This window comes from Atractosteus spatula, chromosome 18, assembly GCF_055471065.1.
Source record: "Atractosteus spatula isolate fAtrSpa1 chromosome 18, fAtrSpa1.hap1, whole genome shotgun sequence".
In the NCBI taxonomy this organism is placed as follows: Eukaryota; Metazoa; Chordata; class Actinopteri; order Semionotiformes; family Lepisosteidae; genus Atractosteus; species Atractosteus spatula.
The window spans coordinates 7885483-7912900 of NC_142723.1; the positions used below are offsets into that span (position 1 = coordinate 7885483).

At 35.8% G+C, this 27418-nt stretch overlaps 2 protein-coding genes across 2 annotated transcripts in view; both read left to right on the forward strand.

Annotated features, from left to right (window-relative positions):
- The first annotated feature begins 234 nt into the window (after positions 1–234).
- On the forward strand, positions 235–20199 carry mmd2a (monocyte to macrophage differentiation-associated 2a). Its single transcript, XM_088936902.1, has 6 exons — positions 235–321; positions 3977–4137; positions 10265–10339; positions 11480–11581; positions 13790–13859; positions 14396–20199. Exons 1-6 carry the CDS (start codon positions 244–246, stop codon positions 14597–14599), a joined length of 690 nt encoding a protein of 229 aa, XP_088793028.1. The 5' UTR covers positions 235–243; the 3' UTR covers positions 14600–20199.
- Positions 20200–23134: 2935 nt separating this feature from the next.
- Positions 23135–27418, forward strand: part of radil (Ras association and DIL domains) — a 63432-nt gene continuing 59148 nt past the window's right edge. The window contains exons 1-2 of the mRNA XM_088936646.1: positions 23135–23222; positions 24758–25323. Coding sequence (XP_088792772.1) covers positions 23194–23222; positions 24758–25323 — 595 coding nt within the window. The 5' untranslated portion in view covers positions 23135–23193. The remainder of the gene's footprint in view (positions 23223–24757; positions 25324–27418) is intronic.

Below are 27418 nucleotides of genomic sequence, written 5' to 3' on the forward strand. Positions count from 1 at the left end.
TGTGATATAATTCACACAGTTATTACAACACATGGTAACTCAGCAAAAAGCAAGTTTTGTGAACAATCAGCACCCCAGTTTTTCAGTGATGTGAGATACAGCAAATGATTGTTAAAATACCACTTATCCTTCTAATGTAGGTTCAGTTTTATTCCTAATTGAAAACAAATAATAAAGCTTGTCTTTATGCTTCTGTGAAACATTAAAAAAGACACTGACTAAACCTGCTCTTTTTTCAGATTTATGAACAACAGAGTTCCGTCCAACAAGAGATATCAGCCGACAGAGTATGAACACGCCGCTAACTGTGCCACACATGCGGTGAGTCAGACCTTGCTGTAAACTTGGATTGCTGCTTTGCCCCATAGTCTCATCAAATTTGTGCCAGAGAGGTTTCTAAATATCCTTTGTACTATAAGCAGTGGGGTTGGAAATTGAAGATAACCCTTTATTAAATTAATGCAGCTCATTAACAAGCAGTGTGTTAGTTGATATTTTTTTTAGGAAATTCAAAAAATTAAATGTTAATTATTTATTCTCATTTTTTGATGAGTAACCCATGTGGTAAATTTGATCAAATTAGTGATACATCTCTATGCTGCACACAGACTCTTTCTTATCAAACAGGTAGCACTGCTCAGCTGATAACTTGGCCTGCTTAAAGCCAATGATAGTGAGCAGTAATGAATCAGCTTAGCTGTTGTTTACAGAATAGGAGATATCACTACAAATTATTGTTGCGTAATGACAAGGTAGTAGTCAATTTAAGTTAAGCATAGGTTTGACAATTACACATTGATTACTCTCAGATTACGGGCCACTTTACCTGTCCTGTCTTAAGGTGATCTCACATTGTAGTAGTGATAGTGACCCTAGCCAGAATTCCTGACTTCCACACACTTCTTCAAGAGGCCTAAAAGTTGTGTGATTATAATAAATAAAAAGGCAAACAAAATCTTAAGACACAAAATCTTAAGATAACATGCAGTATGTAATCAAAAGTGTTGAATAAAGTTGTTTAATGAATTAGGAAGACCTTGTTTAGAGTATTTTTTCCAATTTGGTTCACCATGTTTCAAAAGAAATTGCTGCTCTGGAGTTAGAATGTAATTATATGTCCTACACTGACAGGCTGAATAAATTGAGTGTTTTTAGTCTTGAACAGCAAAGATTACAAGGGACCAAATATTCAAAACCTTCAAAGATGTTGAAAAAGTCAAGACAATGCATTCTTCAGAATAAACTGTAAAACACAAACCATAGGACACAAATGGAAACTATGTGCAAGTGCATTTAAAACTGAGAATAGGAGGCACTTTGTTATACAAAGGGTTGTGGGAGTATAGTGTAAGCTTCCCAGCCATGTTGTTTGGAAATGAATACAAAGCAAATGAGGAAAACAATACAGTTATTTTTATTATCATCTTTTAAATTTCATTTTTACTTTGTTAATCTTAATTGTTAACAGTGTAAACTTAGAAAGAGATATTACTTAATAACAGGATTTATATTTATATTTGAATGCTGTTTAAAAATAAATCCAAATGTATGATTAAATGTATAGTCTTTTAAAGAAAGATACAAAAAGGAAACAGCAGACCTAATAACAAATAACAAACAAGAGGGTTATTACTGGCTTTATGGAAAATTCTCAAGAACAGTAGGAAGTATGGGAGTGAGGCTTTGGAGCCATTGGGACTTCATTGATTGTAACAGACTCCTCTTGACAGGAAAAAAATAAATTATTGTAGAAATCTGGAGGCTTCCTGGGGAGAAAAATAAACGGAAGACGAGTAGTCTGGCAGCTGGTATTGCTGCCTCACTATTCCTGGGTCCTGGGTTCGACGATTCTGGCCTGGTTCATCTTCTGTGTGGAGTATGCAGGGTTTCACATGAGTTTGGTCCAGGTGCTACACATTCCTTCCAGTCAAAAGTTGTGCTGTGTGGGTTAACTGACATCTCTAAATTGTCCGGTATGTGTGTGTGTGTGTGTGTGTGTGTGTGTGTGTGTGTGTGTGGGGCATCCTGTCTGGTCCTTTGTAGCATCCACTGTCAATACATTCAACAGTCTATCCTTCAAGTAGAATTCTACCAAATATACTATATTCAGTTGCCCAGTGATCCTACAACCTGTAATTGTGAAGACAGTTGGGTTTTGCTTGCAGATCTTGTAGCACCTTTCTTCAATACCATGAATCCAACACCAGGATATACATCAAGATAGAGGAAAGGAAGACCCCTATGTAACTGTAATGAATATTTCTTTTTGGGTTTTTCTTTCTGATTTAATATTAGCATAATTATGAGTGTCCCTTCAAGAAAAAATGTGTTTCGAGTAGCACAAGACAGGATACATTGCTGAATCCAGACTCGCACTCTTAAACAGATTCATTTGAAAAACAACTGAAGCTGGGTTTCAGAATATAAAAAAGAAATGCACCACCTTTTTTAACATTATAATACCTCTAATCAGTAGAATGAAGCTAGGTTATCAACTTCATCCTTATAGAACAAGCTACCCAACCATACAGCCGAAGCCTGTAACCTGGCTTCCTTCAAGAAATGGCTGGATAAGATCCTTGGATCCATAAACTGCTAACTACAAATGGGCCAAAAAGCCTCTTCGCATTTGAATCCTTTCAAGAGGTGAGTTACTAAAGAGCAGCTATTCTTTATTTTCTGTTTATGGGTTTTGCCATTACTTTAACTGAGGATCGTGGTAAATTAAAGAATCATAAAATGTTGAGACCAGATCCGACAGACAAGTTATGGCTCCTGCAGTTTATTTTTAAACATATTTTTTTTCCAGCACGAGAGGTCTGTACATAAAGATAACACATTGTATGGCAAATTAATATTTTATTGGAGTTGTGTAGTGGCAGGTGAAGGGAACACCACTCAAGGAGTTTCGCTTTTAATCTGAACTCATTTTAACCTCAGACCCCCTCTGCCTTTGTTAAGGTATGATTTTTTTTCAAAGGCAAAACCAGTCGCCTGATGTTTTAGAGCAGCTTTACTCCTGTGAACGTGTAAAGGGTGTGAGTTGATTTGAAGAAGATAGAATGAGGTGGGTGGTTTAGAAACAGCTGGTACACATCACTGCTTTTGCTTCTAAAATTAATTTCCAAGGGGGTTAAATTCAGAGGACTCATACTGTATCTCACTATCATTGTTTTGTGCTGCATCCCTATAGATTTGTGTAAGACGTAGATTCTTTTTCATTTTTGTCTCTACTAAGTACCCCCCTGTGGTCAACTTATAGATCACTGAAATAACCTGATAACTTCACCAAGGAAAAGTTTATAGTATACAGGTTTCATCTAAAACTTATCTCTTCACTTGTACATAAGAATGATGATATATTGTATAATAATATAAATACAGAAACTTTGTTAGTTTCTTTTACCTTCCTACCTACCCTGTTGTCTCAAAACAAGCCAATATTTTAGGTTAATTTTATGTATATGAAAGAAACACCTAATGACTTTTAACATAACATTCCATATTAAACGTTAAATATTTTGTTTCATGCCTGGGATGTTGTAAATGAATATAAATTGTTTTTCACAAGGATTATAACCTGTGCAATTGACTGACAGTGGATTTATTTTCTGGTAAATTGAATTGCTTGAATGTTTTATTCGTAACCACATGCATTTTTACAAATCAAACATTTCTGAAGTAAAATAAAATTACAATTTGAAATATTCAGGTTCCATATTAAAAACCGGTATTTTCTATATGTTTTTTGAATGCATTAGTGGAATCATCTTAATTAGAGCAATAGAAACGTCTTTAGCAGTGTTTTGTCTGTGCAGTTGATTGTTAACATAATGTTATGTAAACGTGGGAGATTTCATTTTTTTCTTTTTGCATTCCTGGCTCCTTTGGGCAAAATGCACAAAGCTAACAGAAGGAGTATTTGTATTAAACCAGAAGCAGAGGTTAGATAAAAGATTCTTTTTCCTTTTTCCAGCTCTGGATAATTCCAAGCATTCTCGGCAGCTCCATTCTCTACTTCCTGTCTGATGACCAATGGGAGACCATTTCAGCATGGATCTACGGATTTGGGCTTTCTGGTCTTTTCATTGTGTCCACTGTATTCCACACCATCTCCTGGAAGAAGAGCCACCTCCGGTAGGAATACTGATCAGTGATTGTGGCAGAGATCATAGACAAGACCTTTAAAAAAGGTCTACAAGGAATAAAGGAAAAAAAAGATCAACAAAATTATCCTAGGTCCACAATTTCAACACAATAGATATTGAATAAGCTGTATACATGAGTTACGTGACTCATTCTTTGGTTTATTTGAAGGCACACACAGTAAAAGCCTTGGTTACGAGCTCCTGATAAAGACTTTTATGAAAATGTTGAGGTTTAGCAGTGCCCCGATTCTGTGAAATTATATGAATAGAGTTTAATAACTTGTGTAGTGCTTTTAATATTTAATAAGATGCAGTAAACTTTCACTGTTACTGGTGATGTCTTTGTGAACTAGAGAATGTAATAGGGTTGCTTGAAGTGGGTTGTTATTATGGTTAATTTTATTAACCTATTGTCAAGCCATATTTCACTCATAACAGTCTCATAACCGTAAGCCAGCTTAGTGAGCCAATTCATATATTATTAGGAGATGTCATACCAGAGCAGAAACATGTCTGTGTCTATTGTCTGTTTATTGTGGCCAAAAATTACTCGGCATATGCTACTGTTCTTAACAACTTTCTATTGAGGTTTGGTAATGGTATGTAGATCTGCAAAATGGGGCCAAGCATCTGACCAAATAAAGCAGTAGTGGAAAAACATTTTTATTTACACACGAGGAGGTCTGAGAATGCACAAACTAAATCAACTTCTAAACTTCAATTTCTAAACTATGGGGCCATGTATTAAGTACAACAGGATGATAGTCACAGTTCATGGTATGGCCCTCTCAGACACATACACCAGAGCCCGTTTTCCCAGAAGCCAATTAACTGTGGGGGAAAACTGCTGCACCCCTAGGAAATCCATGCAAACACAGATAGAACATATAGACTCTATGCAGAGAGCACTCCAGGTTCAGAACTGAGCCCAGGGCATGTACAAAGGAAGGCAGCAATGCTAACCACTGCATCACCATGCCGCCACTTAACCTCACCCATTTCTATCTACAGTACATTCAGTTATCTTGTCCACCAATGCAAGTACTGTAGTATAAACCTTCACTTCTCCTCCCTCTCTCTTCCTCATCACCACCCCTGCAGCAGCAACCTTGGCTCATTCCTTCAAGCAGGAGGGTTCCATTAGCCAATTGTTCTCTCAGTCATGCACGTCAGACCTGTACCAAATTACCTCTTCATTAGCCACGTGAAGTCTTTAAGTGGGAACCCTGTGGTCTGGATGAGCTATAAACACCCATGACGTGAAAGCCAGCTTGTTATTGCCAGCTTGTCACAACAGAATACTGAAGACAAAATACCGTCCCCATTCTAATGGTCAGAATCTATAATGCAATTATAGGGAAAGGTTTTCCTTTTCTGATGAAGTGCTGTGTGAGAGACGTATGTCAGTGCCAGCAAACATTTAATAAATGTAACTCTTTGTGGAAGAAATACATCATTACCTCTTCCCTTGAAGAAAGGTTCCATACGAAATTGTTAAAAACCTAACTCAGTTTGGTCAAAATATGGTTGACCAGTTTTCAGATTTGTATTATAAAAATAACTTTTTTCAGTGACCAATCTAGAGGTTAATAATAGAGCTAGTGTACAAGCCCCTTCGATATGTAGTATTTCTATTAGATGTAGATGAGGCAGTGGAGGTGAGAACCGTGAGCGCTAAGGGAAACACAGGCAAGAATCTGTAATTTCTCAGAAAACTCCACCCATTTCAAGTGAGGTATTCAGTCCGAAATGAGTGTGTATATGACTGCACGGGAAAGTAAACAGGATGTTGAATAGTGTGGCATTTGTAAACTAATAAGAAATTGGATTTTGTAACTGTATAATTTCTAAATTAGATTGTGAAATCCTTGCAGTTAGTTATGCAAATGTAACATAACAAAAACAGGATTTTTTTGTTACAAAAATATATTTTCTAACCAGCTCGGCAATGTGATAAGTATATTTTAACTGGATGTTCATTTTACAGGAAAAAGCACAAAATCCCAGCTGGCTTTTCTCATTTTATGAATGCGGCTGTTTGTGTCTATGACTCTACTGTTAGAGCACATAAATGCCCTGCCTCATTAAGAACATTTCTTTCCCCTGGGATGAATTTGCACATTTGCTTGGGAATTCATTAAGTTTGACCTGAAGTGCAATTAAAGTAATTTTCTTTTTAAGAGAAAATGTCTTTCAATATTAAAGAAGCTGATTTAAAATAATACAGGAGGATTCCATCATCTTTCCATTTGCCAGGTTGTTTTAAATTACATATTTTTGTTTCTGTCATTTTGTAAAATAGGTCGTATATTAAGTGTAGGGACAACTATATTTTACTTTGTAAAATGTAAATGATTTTGTCGATGTTGTTTAGAATTAATCCGCAATAACCAGAAATTCTGCCTAAATGTTTAATGAAGATATTAAGAAAAAAACTGGAAGCAAGAGCATACCTCAGACGTAAGGTCCAAGACTAAAAACTGAGGAACAGGCACAGAAGAAAAAAGACATTAGAATTGCCGAGAGGAAGAAGGAAAAGAATTTTGCAACAGAGGCTAAAAAATTATCAAACATTTTTTTTCAATTCTACAACAGTAAAAGAACTGTAAAAGTGAGAGTTAAATTTGTTGAGTTAATAGAGGATTTATAATAGAATATTATAAATATTAAAAGGTGTAATAAACATGCAAAATAAATACTTCACATAGGTTCTTAGAATAGACAGTGTCAATAACATGGCCCACGCCTTGGAACAAGCAGTACTGGGTAATGTTAGAACAGCTGACAAAGAGATTCTACAGTGGCTAAGATACTTTAAAAAATAAATCACCTGGTTTTAATGTTTTTTTTCTTGGTAAGAATTAAGAACGTAGGAGGATGCTATTTATAGACCCCTAGCTAAGCTATTTCAACCCTCACACAGAATATGATCAGTCAGTCTTATGTCTGTTACTGGTAAAGTTTTGGAAATGCTAGTTAAATTGTGGATGGCACTGTACTTGAACTTCAGCCTAAATTGAAAAACTTGGGGGTGATATTTGATTCAGACTTGACATTCGACCCACATGTGCAACATCTTTCTTCTTGGACATATCTCAAGACTACATACCATGTTATTGCTAACTGTGGCTGAAAAGCTGATCAACACATTTGTTTTCTCCTGAATTTACTACTGTAAAGCACTACTCGCTGGGGTTTCTAAATCCACATTGAACAAACTCCAGTATGTCCAAAATTTGGCAGCTAGAATACTGACCAGGTCTAGTGCAAGTGATCACATTACTCCTATCCTGGAGTCCTTGCACTGGCTTCCTGTCAAGTTTCATGTCAGCTTCAAAATCCTAATACTCACCTACAGGCTCTGCATGGCTTGGCACCCCAGTACCTGTCTGAGCTACTATCATCCTACTCCCCACCTTGCAACCTTTGCTTTTCTAGTTCTGGTCTCCTATCTGTCCTCCAAGCTCGTCTACACTCTATGGGTGGCAGGGCCTTCTCCTGTTATTCCCTAAAGCTCTGGAACTTTTTCCCCTAGGATATCAAGAGTTACCTTCTCTAAACACCTTCAAATCTAGGCTCAAGACCTTCTCATTTAGAAGAGCCTTTACTTAACTGGTTCTGTTCTTTACTCCTGTGCTCCTACTGTATTCAGTACCCCCATCTACTGTCTTCTCTCATTGTGTGTTCTCATTGTGCATATCTTGTGTGTTTTTTTTAAGTTATTGTTGTCATTCCTGTAAAGCACTTTGAGAACCCAGCTTTAAAGGAGCTATATGAAATAAACTCTATTATTATATTAAATTAAAATAGTGTAACTAAAAAATGAAATTTTAAGGAATAGCTAACATTAAATTAGAAATGAATGGTATGGCTTAACTAATTTACTGGAAATAATTATTCAGTTTGAACAAGCAAAAATGACATTAGATACCACTAAAATATATGACACTATCTCTACCATATTTTGATCTCCAGAATGCTTTTGATAAGGTCCCTCACAAAAAGGTAACTTCTGAAATTAAAAGCCGTAGGATCCAAGGTATGTATGAATGTTAACTGAGAACTGGTTAATGAACAGAAAAAAATAATCTTAAAACTCCCATTTGGATAAAATGTAAACAGTGGTGTGCCTCAGGGAACTGTTTAAGGCCCATTGTTGTTCGTGATTGTTGTTCAATCTCAATATTTCAGATTGTGATATAGTTTATCGTGCTAGTTACATTTGCAAATGACACAAAAGTATGGGTAGTGGCACAAGTAGAAATGTGGAAAGAGAGTTCCAAAGAGACTAAGAAAAATCATGGAGTGGGCAGGAATGTGGTAATGAAATTTAACATTAAGATGTGCGGAGTGATCCACAGTAGGAGCAGGTATATATACTGTACATTGAGTGATTTTGAGCTGCAGGAAGACAATCTTGGGGTGCACAGATGGGATCTGGTTCATTATGTAGATTCTTCATCAAGAAGTGAGCAAGCAATAAATACTCAAATTATTTGTTGGGTATGTATGTGTGAAATCCAATGATTTGTGCTCAAAGTTTACAATATGCTGTTTAGAAAATCTTGCAACCTTGTTTAGATTATTTTATACAATGTTTGTCATTCTATCATAAAGGATACTCTAGACTCAGAAAGAATTCAGAGAAGAGCATCAGGAATGGCTCCTTGTCTCTGGGGGTTAGAATGATGATTAATAGAGGGAGATAATTGTCTTCAGTCTAGATCAAACAAAACTGAGAGCAGATTTGAACCAATTATATAACATTACTGGGTGTATAGATGGAGTCAAAATAGGGGACTGTTTCACATTCAATAGTGAAACAAGGATATGGTGTCACAACTGGAACCCAAAAGAGATTACATTTTGGATGAAGAATAAGAAACACCTCTTTTGACAAAGATCTGTGGGCTTCCCACCTGAGTAATAAGCAAAATGTGCTGAATGGCCTTTTCTCATATGAATGATTTCTTATGTTCTTAGGTTGTTATTTTATTAATTTAATCTGTGATCACATTGTATTTTATTAGTTTTTTTATGAATTTCATGAGTATTATAAAAGAACTACGTACATATTGGTATCGCCACTTGATATTTTGCTATTTTGTTTGGCTGGGTCTGTTTTTCAAACTGAACCACAAGAGGGTGGTTAAGAACCAAGGTTAAAAAAGAGTTCATATTGACTGAGTTACTTGCCAAGTATGTCAAGGATTGCTGAACAACTTAAAACTTTCTGGGTATCATGTACACGTCCAAGATCTGGTCCTATTATCTTTAAATGATTCCAAAAAGTTCAAAACAACCCTGTTTTGTTGATCCTATTTGAAATGACCCATGAGGGATGCTAAACCCATTAAGACTCCCCCCCCAGTCAGAGAACAGAAGCATTTTGGTTCAGGATATTTTAATTTTGCATGAAATTCTCTAAAGTTCTCAAATTCCTTGTTTAACAACACATATTTATAAAAATGTATTTTTTTACCTTTGTCAGTTTAATTAGTTTGGATATCATTCCTGGTTTTCAGATTTGGTTTAATCAAAAGCTTCTTCAACCTTTGGTTCAGTAATTTTCCAGTCAGATGGTACAGATCTATAACTCTGTGGTCAAGCACCCCCACATATTGATGAAATTATGGTAAAAAACCCACAAGCTTCCTAATTTTGATCTATTATTAGAAACTAATTTTAAGCTGACCTTGTTTGCAAATAAGAAGCAATAAATCACACTGTCTTTCCTGTTTGTGAAGGGGTTGTATATTCCCCTCTAGTCTACTGTAAAAAATCATTAGCCCTCCATTCTCCAGGGTTTTTAAAATGGGTTTTCCAGACCAAACATCTCATTGATGTTTTCCCAGACTACACAGTGGAAATGTGCATGAGGATGTCCTGAATAAAGCGGTACCATTTAAAATGAAGGATGACCCAGCAATGGCTAAGATTCCCTGTAAGATTGCAATCAGTTTACAGAAATCTTTAAAGGAGCACTAATTGGAATAGTTAATTATATTCTAATTCACAAGAAGAGCAAGAAATTAAAGCAAGCATGTGTCCAGTTCTAAATGGTCTGTTGTGTTGAGGCCTGACTTCAGCCATTCTTGTCTTTCTTCCTGTGACAGGACAATTGAGCACTGGTTTCATATGTTTGATAGAATGGTGATTTACTTCTTCATTGCTGCCTCCTATGCTCCCTGGTGAGTACAAATGTTAGCTGCATCTCCTTTTCCTGTGCTTAAAAGATTGCAATGACCCTGTGACATCATGGTATTCTCAAATGTCTTTTCCGACTTAAGTCATCTTACAGCATTTTAATTTTCTGTTATAAATAGTGTTGCTCTAAGCCACAGTGTTTTTGTCTAAGGTTCTAATGTGCTATATTTATTTTCTAATATTTTACCATAAGGGGCTTTAAACCGTAGCATTAAGAACAGCAAAGAGTTTAGTGACATCTTGCAAAGCCCATTGTATTAATATGTAAAAAGATGTATTTAAAAGTGTGTTTTTGTTAGGAGTCAACATTTTCATTCTTGACTGGTGTGGGTCCCAGTGCATTAGTCTTTTTGTATAATCTTTTGCCTCTTAAGTACATTGAAACACTCTACATTTTTTTCTCGAACAATCTTCTTAAATTCCTTCTGTTGTGTTGAATGCTAAGTTTGTGGTGTGAAAGCTGAACTATTTTGTGCAGCTTTTACTTTGTCTGAATTATTTTGTTTAGTAGCTTAGTAGCTAGAATTTATATGTTCGAAATAGGATTGTAATATTTTAAAAAGCCATTAGTAATGTTTGGGTCTTTAATTTGAATTGTTTCCTGCCATTGCTAAACTTAAAAAGATCCCTCTCATTTTCTGAAATTTCTCACAGTGAATGGCACTGATCAATACTGCATTAGTGATGATATAATCTCTCTTTACTGAACTGTTTCCTGTTAGTACGTCCTTTCTAAGAGGTCATGCTGGGTTGCTTGAATACAAATATTCAATATAATGGCATTTCAGTATTTATAAATACACTAGTTTATCTTCAAAAGCCTTCTAGAAATGTTATGGTATGATAGTTCTTTAGTCTGTTTAGGTGAAATGTATAAATACCAAATTCTTAATTAATTCATTTATATTTACTTTATTTATGCTTATCCAAATGCCTTTTGTTTAGTTGTTGATCCATCATATTTTTCACTTTTACACACATATTTTCAATTTTTTTAGAGAATCTGGCATTTAACCTTTAATGTTTTATCTGTGCACGAAATGCTGCAAATTCAGAAAGAATTTCTCTTTGAGAGTGCAGTTTAATTTATAACCATCTGTCTCCCTCTCCCTTTACTCTTTCAGGTTGAACCTGCGGGAGCTGGGACCGTGGGCTTCTCACATGCGTTGGATCATTTGGATCATGGCCTGTGTGGGCACAACTTACGTCTTTTTCTTTCATGAAAGGTGAGAGATTTTCTGGGCGAGACTCCTCTGCTGCTGAGGCCTTTCTGTGTGCCGGAGGTATTTGATTTTCTTAATGATGTGAACACTGCTTTTAATGCACAGACTGTCTCTGTCTGTCTCTGCTCAAGATGTCAGGAAGCTCTCCTGCTTCTGCTAATGGTTTTTGATCACGTAGCCTTTTAGAGATGCATCCATTATAGCAGGAAACAAGTACACAGACTGTATAACAAGGTCAATTACATTTGACATTTTTTAGATTTTAATCTTTGCCAGAATGCAGTAAAAACCATTTTCCTCAGTGACTGCCTTCCATCTGTAATCGAAAGTTACTTTCTCCAGATAACATAGATAACATAGAGGTTTTTCTATGTTTGATATTATTGAGTTTTTACCAAGGTATGGCTCATAACTTCAAGTTTGACTTTTACCTTTACTGACTAATTGCTACAGTATCCCCTTTAATACCAGGTGGACAGATGCCAGGCTGTAATTTCTTTATTACTTGTGAATTCCTCACACAATAAGTATTTTGTTACTCATGCTTACTTTTATGTATGCATACTGACTACATGTTGACACAACATACATTCTTAAGTGAATAGTATTAATGACAGGAGACTAAATGTTCAGTGTATATTAAACTTGAACACAACAAAAAAAAGTGTGGCTTCTGGGTTCAAGCCTGGATCATGTCATTAGCCGGAGGTATGGTGTGGTGGATACATTTTACTGCAGTGGGATTGGCTGGCCAGGCTCTCAGCGATACAGTGACTCCCTGCAGCCTCCTTGGTGCTGACAAGCACAGGATGGCACAAGACCCCCGTCTAGTTGGCACTGAACCTCTGGTATGAAGCTGTGGTGTCTATGATGTGTTAAAAGTTAAGTGTCCCGAAGTGGGCAGGTTAGCGAAACCTATCTGCACTTCCTCATTCTCGCCTCTATGTGGTCACATGTAGTGTAGCTGCTACTAGTCAAGATTTGAAAAAAAACATGTACTGTAAGTAGCTGTTTGTAATGTGTGTAGGTATAATAAAAATAATTGGCAATTGTAAATTTCTTAAGAAAAGTGACACTAAAACAGCATAAAACAATATACAGTATATGATATTTTTACTTTATTCATTCCTGATCTTTTTTGGTATATCATTTACAAGATTTGTTATAGAATGATAAATTATCTAAAATTATCAATGTTATAGTTCACTTGAACAAATGTATGCATAACAAATGTATACATTTATACATACAATGTGTAAATGAATAAATGTATGTTCTAAGAAGAACACAGCATATGGATTTTGGCATCATTCTTTAAATGCTGATCTCTGGAGCGATGTTTTAAATAAGAGAGAGTTGGACACAGATTATGAGGTTATTTAATCTGTTGAATATCAGGCTTTACAAAATAAATAAAATTCCAGAAAGCAGCATCTTCAACCTGGTACAAAGTATGCATCACAGATGTACAGCTTGTATTGAATCTAGCAGTAGCCACACATGCTGCTAACCTGTGAATTTCACTGCAAACACCTCCTGTTATGCAATGTTAATCAGCATAATGAATTTATCAATGTCATGTGTGTTCAATAAAATGTCAGTGTGCTTGTTACAAAAATGGGCATATTATTGATAATATGTCTGATTTCTTCTTGCAATTTCTTTTTAAATCTTTTCTAGGTGTACAGTTCTACATAGAAGGTGTTGAGCATGTGCTTTTTGTGCTTTAGTGTTGCACTGCCACCTGTTGGTCATTATGTATATTACAATTACTGCCATGTACTGTGGTTCTTTCAGATGGGTTTTATGTGATTATGTGAGTGCAGTGTCATAGAAATACAATTATGCCAATATAATACTAAATTGCATTTATGCATCACTTTGTTATCCCAAAAGATGTTTAAGTGCTTTACATGCAGGAGGGGAATTAGCTTCATCCACCACTGAAGTGTAGCACCCATATAGGTGAGGCACAGCAGCCATTCTGCAGCAGCAGATCAATAAGAGAAGTGAGACCTTTCCTTTGTGGTCCCAGTACTGACCCACTTGTGTAGGTTCTGAGATCTGATCAGATCAGGCTACAAGATGGTAACAATGCTGTAGTTGTAACTACTGCTGTCAGTATAACACTTGCAAGTTCACTATTTGCATTATCTGTGTGCAATTATACCTCTTTTCTTTTTCTATTCTATTTCTATTTCTGTTTTGTAGGTACAAGATTGTAGAGTTAATATGTTATGTGATAATGGGTGTCTTTCCTGCCTTAGTGATCCTCTCAATGGTAAGAAAATTCAGACAGCTTCAGTGATTTCAGCTTTAAATAAGTACAGCAGAGTCACGATTTTACATTATCAGTAGATATCCATTCCTGCAAGGGGGTGGCTTATATGCACATAATTTACAGTTCTCTAAGGTTAATAGATGATTCTGCTCAATTGGAGATAACATTTGTGATAAAAAGAAAGCCACACAGTGTGCTTCTGAATTAAACAGTAATTTTGTATGTTAAAACCATAGGCACTCTCTTCTATGCACAGCAGCAGATAAAGATAAATTAGTTTTACTGTACACAGTTTATGTTTTTCATATTTTATGAAAAAAATATTTTAAGTTCCTTAAAATAACAATGGTATACAGTACATACTGAACGATGTGCATTTCACAGTACACAATATAACTTTAATATGTAATTATTTCCATATGATGTTAGAAGCTTAAGCATGACTTTTGATATTACATTTCTATAGATTATTTGATTTTATTTCACTACTAGCAGCAGAACTTCAGATCTCTGATGTTTCTCTCTGGTTGTTTCAGGCGGATAGAGATGGGCTGTTTGAGCTGATCCTAGGTGGGATGTTTTACTGCCTAGGTATGGTGTTCTTCAAGAGTGACGGTCGCATCCCTTTTGCTCACGCTATCTGGCACCTCTTTGTGGCAATCGGGGCTAGCATCCATTATTATGCCATCTGGAGGTATCTCTACAGGCCTGGCAGCACAGAAATTAAAACCTCTAGATAATAATGCGGAACTGTGTGACAGAAATGTTAGCACACAGGAAATGATCACACACAATGCCAAGTGAGAATGAGTTCCTTTCAAAAGTTCCTTTTTTATGTTCTGGATAACAGCTTTCCTTAATAACCGCCTTATGAGTAAAGCCTAGCCTTTTTTACAGAGGCCACCTACAGAGGCATGTTTCAGCATAAAATATGATTCGGAAAATTAGATTTTACTATCGATTTAGATCAGGGCGGTTTCTAGTTTGGATTTTTATAGCTGAACTGAATCTTTTACCTACAAATGTAAAAACAGATCTGTGCTTAATCCTTTTCAGTCAAATGACATACTGTACTTAATACATAATTGGGATAGTTTGCTAATAACAACTGGTATTTTCCAAGCTTTGGGTTCATGATATGGTGATGCTTTAATAATAAGAGTTTTTAATTCCAGTGTTATTGTACATTAACTAACATGTATCCTATTGAAGTCAAATTGAATGTATATGAAGTTAGCAAGTATTAATTTCCATATTCTCTCATATAATTTGTCTCATTTGACTCTTTAATTTTAAACAGTATCTCATTATGTTCTTAAGATTCAATATAGGCATCCTGAAGGAACTTAATTTTTGAAGAATATTATTCGAGCCTAGTAACTTTCCTTAGAAGGATAAAGTAGGGTACCAAACCAAGAGTATTAAAAATACACATTAACATTACCAGAAATACAGTATTTTTGTTTTTCAAACTAATGTATTGATAGTTTTAATTTTGCAGCAAATGTTGCTGGAATGTTAGGAACAGAAAAATGTGAATATTATGTGCAGGGAAATTCCCTATTCCTTGCGCTGTATTTGTTTTACTCTGTGAATTTTTGTGAGGTGTGAAAATAAGTATCTCCATGGTTCAACAGGTTTGTGGTATTAGAATGCTAAATCCAAAAGCTAAAAAAATAAAAAAGCTTTTGGGGGGTATTGAAACAACTAATCTGCATAAAACATACTAATATTCTTTCCAGAATATGATTTCCAGTGTTGCAGAATAGATTTGTATTTGCTTAACAAAATCTGCTGAAAAGTTTGGCTGATCTCTGATTTGATTCAAAATTTGACAAGAATTTTATCACTCTTCTTTTGAGATGGGTCAAGCATCTTTTGCTATTACATGAACTTATTATGTATTCTATATCAATAAGTACTGTATGTTTTCAAAAAAGGGACAATAACCTTTTACCTTTATGATTACACAAGTGAATATACTTGTTTTCTGTTTTAAAACCCAGGAACTATAAGGGTAACAGCTTGAAAGTCTTTTGTGACAATTAATATCCTCGGAAAACTTGAAATCATTCCTATTAGTTCTAACTGCACTGGACTGTCCTTCATGCCAGTGTTTCATTCAGAGTACTGTATGCATTCCTTCAACTATAAGCACCACAGGGTTCTGTCATCTTAACTTCTGGATGAAGCCAAGTTGCTACATCCACAGCAAGGCTTGAAGGATGACAGGTGTAATGCATGGGATATCTGTCCCATTTTTCAATGCTGTAGTATTTAAAACACAACCTGAATTAACCTAGCAGAAGTGTAAGTTTCTATGAAATAAGGATTTTATGATTTTCTCTTCATTACCATCTACTTTTTTTTTTTATTTCTAAAAATAATAAACACCTTCAATACATGTCCATAAATTGAGTTATATGATGCAGAGTACTCCGCTGATAATTACCAAGAGTCATGGCCTTGTCAAGTATTTGCCATGCTTAGCTGTACTTTACTCTTAGTATTTACTTAGTGCTTTACTCTTAGTAGTAGTGTTTTGTGGGTACTCTGCACTCTTGTAACCAAGGCCTACAGTATTCCACCTTTTATATTCAGGGCCCCATATTCAAAGCACTTAAGTGTAGAAATAAGGAAAATGGGCAGGATAAGCCATCACAGAAGTGCCTCACCTTACTAAACGTACGTTATACAGTGTAGTAACTACATATAAGCACATCCTCAAGTGAGCTGTGACTGAGAGCATTGTTGGATGTGTCAATGAATACATGCACACTCAAATCTCATTTTCAGAGGCTTTGTCTCTTAGATGTGTGTGAATGAGTTAAGCATTCTGAAACCACAGCTACTGGTAGGTACCCAACACATGAATTAAAGTACTATGCAATCATATTAAATCAAAGGTTCCTCGACCTCTCAGTTATGATAGATAATGTAATATTAGAAAAGAAAACCACAGTCAAATAACTGTGTTTACATAGTACTGCTATTACCCATCCCAAATATTTAATTTATTATATACTGTACATCAATTAATAGCCCCCACACATAATAAAGAAGGTGGTGGATTATCATAAATAAATATTGCAACTAGCACATATCCTGATATTAAACACAAAGAAACACTAATAATAACAGGTTTACTTTGTGGTCATTTTGAAAACATTACATATACTAAGAATGAAATTCTTAGGAGTTCTTATTTATACGTATAGTTTTAAGCTAATTTTTTGTTGGCTTAAATCACAAATTGTGCATGAGTTCACAGAGATTTGAATATGGGGCTCTCAGGAGAAAGGGTGTTTAATGATTTCTGTTTAACTGGTTTTGCTTCTGTTCATAAGATCCAACAACAGCAGTCTTCACAACAGCAGACCTTCAGTTGTACATAAATCTGTTCAGAAAATACCAATGACTTCAATCTTCTAGTATTGGTGCTTTAAGGTTGCAACACACAACTTTTGATATAGGATGCAAAAAGTCTTCCTGACTTTTTCCTGATAGTTTCTGAAATGGCATTAAAAACTACATTCTCCAAGACTGTGGGTTTATTTTAATTCTAACACAGCTACTATTATGCTAAGTAACAGTTTACAGTACATAGAGGCCAGAATCATTAAGTTAAACTTAATGCAGATGGTCATTTTGTTCAGTACACAGGGTAATAGAACAAGATTGCCAAGATCTGTCTCATACTGGTGCAAGCAGCTGTTGGCAGTACAGTCTGCTCTTGTTTCTAAATTGAACAATGTATTCCAAGCACTGAGTTGTAACCAGGCTGTTATTTCTGGTGTTTTAGAATTCCTTTCTATTGTTTTTCTTTTCTCTAAGGAAATTTAATGATAGAATTTTATTAATTTTCTAAAATTTTTGCCCTGGGGAAAGTGAATCCCTGTGCTCAATGTGTCATAATTTTAAATAGAATTACCAGTTTTTGTTTGCTCAAAGTAGTCAGCTCATACAGTATCCAGCATGAGGTCCATTAAGGAGTAAAGGAAAAGTAGACTAATACGAATCCCTTAATATCAGTTTTACACCCAAATACCAAGTGTGAAGTATTTATTCACATTTTTGTTTGCTCTACAGAAGTACATAGAACTTTTATTTCTGTTAGCCAGATTTAATTATTTCAAATGAAACAAATTCTTAATCCCTGTAAAAATGTATGAATATAAATCCTGGAAAATTGAATGTGAAGCTTCGGCTTGAAAAGATTTTGCTGAAAATACTTAAAAAACAAATTGAAGAATTTTCTCTTAGGGCATTTTGTTTGTGTGACATACTGTACAGTAAATGGCATTAGTTTCTTAATTAACTAAGCAGTGTACAGTAAACTTGACCTTTATCTTTATACAGTAAATAGAATGTTAGAATTTCTTCATTGGCCCTTGTGCTGAATGCGGTGTCTTTCTCTTGGTAGTGTGTATGTCTCACAGGCAAAGATTTTGTCATCCTGACCAGATAATCTTCCCATGTCTGCCTCATTTTTTACATTGTTATTTAATAGTAATAATGCTCTATGATAAACAAAACCAGAAGGTAATATTAAAGTTGTAATATTTATTTACATTTTTAATGTATAATTTATAATGTATGATCTTAAAAGTACATACTTTGTTCATTCCTTAAAAATAATACCTACGTGTGACAAATCTTTTTATAAATTTCTATTCTATTTTTTTTATATAAGTATGTGTGCTTAAAATGCTTTCCTGTTTATTGACTGATAGCATAGTACATAGATACATAGTACATGTATAGATACATACCGTAGTAAAATGAGTGCTTTCTGAATCTCTTTATATATTTATACATACAGGTATATTGGAAGACTCATATACTTTGTGGCTGAAATGTACTGTACATTTCTCAAAGTACCATTCTTATTATTATTATATCACTATTATACAGCCTTATCCTATAGAAACAGCCTGTTGCTTTCCGTTCCATAATTATGCTGTATTATGTTCCAGCCAATCCCTCAATTGATAAATTGATCTGTAGCACCTAGGTTAATGAAGCAGTTAAGGATGACTTAAGGTGCCAAGTCTGACTTACCCTGCTCTAGGTCTTTATTATGAGCAGGACGTTTAGCACTTCTTTGCCTAATTTGTTGTGTAGTGGGACTGCTGGCACATAATGTCTGTTGTGTGTCAAAAGGTGAGGGTTGCACTTCAGAGGTGGGCAAAATGGGCACCCCATTTATATAGAAATTGCTTTGGGATTCTTTTGAATGAAAATCATTAGGTAAATACAAGGAATTATTAGAATTGAAACCTTGTCTTCAAAATCTTTTTTATGTCTGTGTGATGTCTATCAGACAAAAAACAGGAAAGCAGTGAAGTTTTTCTAACTTTTATATGTTTATGCTGTTTTTGGAAAATATTGTTAGTTCATTTTTAAAGCACTGCAAGTTTTATTTCTTGAGATAGAAGGTAGAAATTAACTCATGAATACTTTTCTATTTAAAATACAGACTTACAGAGTGAGGGCTACTTTGTTTCCTACACCTCAGATACACACTACGGAGTGCAGTGAAAGCAGTAAAAAAGTAATTTTCTTCAGTAATCTCTCTATTCTTGTGACAATAAGATTTGCCTTTTAAATACCAGTATAACTGGAATTAGTGCAAGGAATTATAAGCCATCTTTGTGCTGTGCTGTGCTACTTGGTTTAAAGGAATAGATCCTACAAAACATTTATATGTGTTCACAAGATGCACCTCTGTAAGCCTGTGCCATCTGTTGAAGCAGCATGAGACAGCTGTCAGCAAAATAAAAGCAGTTCAAAGACAAAGATGTTTGAGAATTCGCCCTTCCATTTTTCACGTCTTGGTTATTTTAAAACAGAAGAAGAAGCTCACCTACTTCATTGGGACAGTCTGTGATTTATTACTGCTTGCCGAGTGTATAACCTAATATTCCTTTGCAGTTTCATTTGTACCTATTGTAACATTTTGATGTTAAAACATTTTGGTTTACCATTAAGGCATGAGACTAACTTTATTAATTACTAAACCTTTACCCCAGATTCAACTGCTGCACTCTAGAAAAAAAAAACTACTGCAGGTTTCTATGATTAACCACACTGCCTATGACTTTTAGAATGATTCAAAACATATCTACTAAGAATACTACAGCAACTTTGTATTAAAGCATAGTTTATAATACAGTGTTATGTATTATTGTGTGGATCTAACCATTGTCTATATCTGCTGGCTTTACTGTAACTAGAGATTTGTGAATGTGTTCAGACTTTTTAAATCAAGGATTGTAATTTTTGTGGTGATGCTTGTATTTTATATTGTATTTGTCATTTAATAATAACTTTTTATAATTATCTTTTGTGTGTTGTGTGTTGATAATGTTTGCATACAGAACTCAGTGGGACAAGGTATTCTCTATAGTTGCATTCAATTTCTGAAATAATACAGTATACATTAGAATTAAACATGCAGCTCACACATATAAATAGATGTTATTAGATCTATTCACTCTGAAAGTATAAAATAATCTGGATCTTTGGTTCCAAAAAATAAATGAAAACATATACAATAAAATTTCACTTCTAAAACTCTTGTTGAAATGAGTCTAATCCTAGAATTGTCATCAGAGTTAACAACTGCCTTTCTGTTAAACAGAAAATAATCAAAAGGCTTAAAGGAAGATATAAAAACATTATAGCCAATATGCACAATGAGAGTCAAAGTTTCATTTATTTTAAATGTATCTACTGTCATTTATTTTAAATTTGTCTTTTAGATATTGGGCAATAACCAGCACATAATGGACAATGAACGTACACCAGAGAGAAAAAAAAAGCCGTAGCCAAAAATATACTTAAAAAAGAACAACAGTTCATTTGTACACGTAATGATGAATCTCTAAATGTATTATACAGTAGATAACATTGACTGGGATTTGACGGAGAGACAAATAACTATATAATTATAGTTATATACATATAATTATGTTATATACATAAATTACCCTTTAAAACAAATTGGTTAAGTTTACAAACAGGACAGCCAGAGCTGGTTGTAATAGAAACTGATGGTGTAGTGCTTACAGTCCGTTTGATAAGCTAAGCATTGCGGATCTTCCCAGTAGATGGAGACAATTAACTTGTTTTGCGGTGGTCAGCTGCATCTGAAGATAACTGGGGCTGTCAGAACACGAGTCGACAGCTTACATTGAGTTCGCTTTTCTCCGGCGAGACTCGGACCCGGGGAATGCAGATACAGGAGCTGAAGGAATGAAAGGGTAGTACTGAGAGACGCGCAATATCAAAGGGAAGCCGAGCTGTGGAGACGGATTAGGTTGCGAATAAAGCGTCCTCGCTGCATATACTGTAGGACACAAAGCACTTGCTTACGTTACTGTATTACCGTGTCTGGAATAGTGAAGTTGAAGAACATGAGAATATCAGGAGAATTGCACCGGCGCAGCAGAAAACGTGAGTATTCGTTATTATTACACAGTGGGTATTTTGAGATGCATTAGAAACCGAATTTGAATTTTAGAATAGAAAGGCAAAAAGTTGGGGGAAAAAAACTTGATGCTAAAAAATAAAATTGCCACCCTGTATTGAATTACTTAAATATACATAAAACATGTAGCTATAGGATGGTGTTTCAAATAAAATGATTTCAGTGTCGGTAGAGATATTTATTTCATAAAGTTGTTGAGCATAAATATTGATCCTAACGTAGGCGGACGTCTACGCTTTGCACTCTGAGTTCATTTGAATGTATCTAACGTTTGTTAATATCTGTACTAAGACTTAAGAAAATAAACTAGTTCGTAAGAGGCGTGTAAATGCAAGCTTGTCCGGTTGCTATTGGAAACCGAGCTGTCCAAGGCTGTAAACACAACCAATGCCGCGGTGTGATCAATTTATTGCTCAACGCAGCTGCTTGGAGTTTCTAGTGCAATGTAATACATTGAAACAATACATTCATTTACTGGTGAATTGCCCCAAATTCAATTAAAAATGGATATGTTAGTATTATAAATGAGTGAGATTTAATTGATACAAGTTTTGGAAAAGGAAAATGAATCTAAGAGCCGTAAATTGGAGCGCTTTTGTTTTAGAATCATTTGACCGTTTTGTTCTAAGTGATAATTACTGAGAACTGCAAAACGTTTGTATGTAATTGATAGACCAAGAAAGAAAATTGATTAAATAAATTATTACGAAAGTTATCTTGTGAGAAGGTATTGTTATTTACATTTAAAAAAATACTCTTATATCCGTTATACATTAAGGATGTATTTAGTATTTTAGTATTTAACCAAACACAAGGCAGAATGACCAGTAGTTTACAGCATAAACGTCACATAATTTTAAAAGGTTGCATCTCTCCAAAATATAATTTTAAGAATATGTCGGCTAATATTGTTGAAAAAATTGTAAGTTTTAGTATACAGTATACTTACAACTAATAAATTCCTAGTTAAGAAGCACTGGAATTACAAGATGTACACTACAATTATTTTCATTTTGTTTGAAAAGTTCGAAGATTAAAACTTCTTGAATAAAATGTTTTCCGATTTTGTTATTTTAATGCGAGTATTGCAAGAGTATTCTCTACACAGTTTTCAGTCACATTGGCTGAAACATTGCACATTCATTTTTCTAAGTTAAATATTTCTCTTTGGATTCAACACCCTTAAGTAATTGTACAGTACAGATCTTTTACAGAGTTCTGTCACCTTCCTAGCCTGTTTTCGGTCTGCACTGTGCCTCACTGGTTTCTGTCAGCTCTTCATTTCAAAGTTTTGGAATGTTCTGGCCTCAACTCAGAGCACTCACATTTAACATTTTTGTGTGTCCAAACACCAGGATGTGTGTCACAATGTGGTGGTGCCAAAACAGTTTCTCTTTCTGTTAAATTCTGACCTAACCACCATCTTAGAGAGCTGGTCCTTCACTCTTGGTTAATAATTAACCCATCTTCTTCTTGACTCAAGATGCTATCTGCTTACAGTTTCAAATGTCATGTGGATGTCTGGTGGTTTTAAATGTAGTGTAGAGGCTGTTTTAATGTCATCAAACATACTGTGGAGTGTCCCACTAAGCTCACTCAGCTCACTTCTCAGTTAGATAAAAAAAAACATGGGTATTTTCAGAGTGTTTAATGTGTTCTTGGGCCTGATGTCCTGATGTGTTTAATGCATGAAACACTGTATGCTCCATTCTCTTTTTTCCCCCCATCTAAGACAAAAAACCATTCCTGCCCTTCACAGCCAAAGTGATGAGCTCCTGAAATGAAGTGAAGCTGTAAGGAGATCCCACTGAACCTCTGGGATACAGCACTCATATAGTCTGGATGCAGTGGAGAAGGCACTCTGCTGCAAGGTAAGCAAACAGTGAACCATGGCTTGTGTTTACTGCTTAGATCTACAGCAACTGAACCAGTCTGCAAAAGAGTCTCAAAGCATCTGAAAAATTCGAATACATTTAATATCAAATGCCAGCAAAACAGGTGAATACTATTCTTCCAGCACCAGATTTCATTTACAACACACCATTAGACTATATAGAGAATACTCCAGGCAATCATTGCAGTTCAATTATTATATGCACTGTGGTAAATTAATCGAGTGCAAAGTAATTGCTGTGGGATTTCTATCTCATTATAATAGTTACCATTACAGAGTTTAATGTCACAGAGTACTGTATTCAGGCCTTCCAATTACTGCGGCTCTGTAAAACTGCCATCACTAAAAAAAGTATTTTCTGGTACATTTAATCAGGACAGGCTAGGTCTATCATGTCCAGTCTCTTCTTCTTCAATAGACTGCACGATTAGCATTGTTCGTCTACATTTCATTGTATTGTAGAAAGAGGTTGCATTGCACAGAAAGAGATTTCTCTTACACATTAGCGTCTCACACATCATCTCTGTTTACTGCCTTTTAAAAGCTACTCAGTGCAGGCATTCGGTACTTACTCTTACTTCATTTACGTTTTCCAGTGGTGTTTTATTCTTCCATGTTTTATTGGGCACATTTGTGTTTGCTTTGCTTGGGGAAATCAGTCCAAGCCCATCCTGCCGGGAGTGTGGCTGTGCAGATGTCAACCGATATTTCAAATTTTAGTTGTACAACTGTGTATGAGTGTCATGGGGCAAGATTAGATCATAGAGTGTATAAAATTACCTGCTGTCATAAAGAAGGGGTACCATCTACAATTACAAAGATGATTATTACAAATATTATTTTTTTTTTAATTGATTATCTTAACATAATCTAAGTCCAGTTGTCTTGCACATCTACAGTAAGTTACAGTAGATTTAATAGAATATTACCAGCTATGTGCATCTAGCTTTCTTATATTGCTTAAAAGTTATTTTTACACAGCACTTCCTACTTTATTCCTGTTTTTTCATCCTAATCTCACTCCAGTCCTTTTTTATAGTATAGTACTTTCATTTTAGTCTGATTTTTACCATAATTTTTACCAACTAATACTGCCGTAGAGTGAGATAATGTGAAAAGATCTTGTAAATAAAATATTATTATTTTTGTCCAAGATAAAGCATACTGAAAAGGTTTTCCAACTGATATAGTATTTTATACTGTACACTAAATATAGTGTAATATCTCAAAAAGTATAAAATATTTTGACATATAAAGGTTTTGGGCGTGATTTGGAAAACTAGGATAGTGCTAACCTACTGTATGTATATTTTCTCTGAATATTTTTTTTTAAAGACCTTCATAGTTACAGAACTTCTCATAAATGTCTTGAGTGAGGTGACGTTCAGTTTTATCTCCTTTCTTTTTGTGGTCAACTGGAGTTTAACAAAAAATACAGGTTTTGATGAAAATTAGAAAATTTTCTTGGCTCCTCTCCTGAATTCTTCGCTCAAAACATTTTTTATCCTTTAGTTCTAGAGTGCAGTCTAGCGAGAGCCCAAGCGTGATGTTTTATGGGTCCTCGGCCAGCATGTCTCTGCCGTCCAAGAACAAGCTGAAGAGACAGAGTCGCACCTTCACACAGGTCCTGTATCGCACGTTGAGCTACAGGGATCGCCGATCAGTCACTGACCTCCCTGAGCGGGTCACGGATGACCCGGCGGAGCTGTCCACTCAGAGCTCAGCCCCGGGGGTCCTGAAGATCTTCGGGGACGAGATCTGTGTGGGAGCCAACTACAAGAGTGTGTTGGCCACACCACGCTCCAGTGCTCAAGAGCTCATTAAGGAGGCCCTGGAACGCTATTCCCTCAGCAAGGCAGCCGCCGGCGAGTATGTGCTGTGTGATGTGATTGGGAAGCTCGAGGGGCCCGAGAAGCACTGGCGGACTGAGTGTCTCCGAGTCTTGGGGGACAACGAGAAGCCCCTCCTGCTGCAAGACCTGTGGAAGCCCAAAGAGGGTTTCGCTCGCCGCTTTGAGCTACGCAGGCGGGTGGAAGTGGAAGAGATGGCAGCCCGAGAGAAAGACACCGTCACGGCAGGTGAGCGTTCAAATGGCTCTCACTCCTCTTCTTGCTTTCTTACATGCTTTGAGGTGTTGGTGCGGACTTACCGTAGAAGTTCAATTTTAAAAAGTGGCTCCAGTCCCCCTGGTGTGCTCTTTTGCGCTACATGTATTCTGTGGATCTTTAGGGATTTTTTGGGAAAAGCCACATTGTGTTCTGTCCAGCCCACCATTATTATTGTTACTATGATTGTTTTTGTTGTTTAGGATTATTATTGTCATTATTGTTAAAAGCATTTTCATAATGCAAATCCAGGTTGTACCCTGGCCTGTGCCCGTTGCTTTCCAAGATAGGCTATAGCTCCACTAAGACCATGAATTGGAAGAAAGGTTAAAAAATGGCTGGATAGTAGGAACAGTGAAGACTGTTTAAGGATTTCTGCATGCTTCCTTTATTTCTGTTTAATCTGAGGGGTGAATAATAGAACCTCAATGTCACTTTAACCCTCTAGCTGTCAAAGCAAGCAAAGCAAAGCGTTACTATTCCAATACCATTGATTGAATTCCAGAGTCTAAAAAGTTTTGAGTCTTAATGTGAGAATGCTGGTTTTTCATAATACAAAACAGTATAACAGGTTCAAAATTAGTGCTCAGATGTTTGGAAAAATATTGATACTTCTTACACAACTGCTTGTGCAAAAAGTGTGGTATGCACTGTGATCACTGTGAACTTTATTTTATATAGTGCCTTTAAAGGTTGCTTCTCAAAGTGCTTTACAGAATGACAACAACAAAAAAATACACGAGATATGCACAATGAGAATACACAATGAGAGAAGATAGTACAGTAGATGGTGGTTCTAAATACAGTAGGAGCAGGGGGGTAAAGAACAGGGCCAGTTAAGTAGTAAGGTTCTTCTAAAGAAGAAGGTTTTGAGTCTGGATTTGAAGTTTAAGTTTGAGTTTAGAGAACGTGACTCTCTGATATCCTTGGGGATAGAGTTCCAGAGCTTTGGGGCATAACAAGAGAAGACCCTGCCACCCATAGAGTGTAGATGGGCTTGGGGGACATATAGGCGAACAGAATTAGAAGAGAAAAGGTTGCAAGGTGGGGAACAGGGCGATACAATCTCAGGCAGTTACTGAGGTGCCAAGCCATGAAAAGCCTTGTAGGTGAGTATGAGGATTTTGAAGTCGACACAAAACTTTACAGGAAGACAGTGCAAGGACTCCAGGATAGCAGTAATGTGATCATTTGCACTAGACCTGGTCAGGATTCTGGTTGCCAAATTTTGGACATACTGGAGTTTGTTCAATGTGGATTTAGAAACCCCAGCGAGTAGAGCATTACAGTAGTCAATTCGGGAGAAGACAAATGTGTTGATCAGCTTTTCGGACAGAGTTAGTGATAACATAGGACGTAGTCTAGCGATATTTCTGAGGTGACAATATGCTGCACGTGTGGGTTGAATATCAAGCCTGAATCAAATATCACCCCCACATTTTTCAATTTAGACTGAAGCTCAAGTACTGTACCATCCATAGACAGGTTTACAGCATTGGCTTTATTAAGTTGATGGGGGATGCCAATAAGCATGACTTCAGTCTTGTCACAGTTTAGATAAAGGACATTTTGAGCCACCCATGTTTTTCTGTCTGAGAATTACAGTAGATAGAATAGAGACAGCCACATCAGTATCTGAATTGGTATGGATGTAGATTTGAGTATTGTTAGCATAGAAATGAAAATTGAGGCCATGTGATCTTAAAAGCTGACCAAGTGGAAACATGTAAATGCTAAAAAGTAAGGGGCCCAGTACTGAACCCTGAGGAACACCAGACTTAACAAATACGGTTTCAGACCTAAATCCACCAAGAGAGACAAAGTGATAGTGTTCAGTGAGACTTGAACCATTTGAGAGCTGTGTCAGAAACTCCAAACACAGTCTCAGTACGAGTAAGTAAGATATCATGGTTAACAGTGTGGAAAGCAGCACTGAGATCAAGAAGAATTAGGATAGAAAGAGAACCAGAATCAGAAGCTATTAGAAAATTATTAGTGACTTTGACCATGGTAGTTTCTGTGCTGTGAAGTTGTTGGAAGCCAGATTGGAGGGGTTAGAAAATTTGCA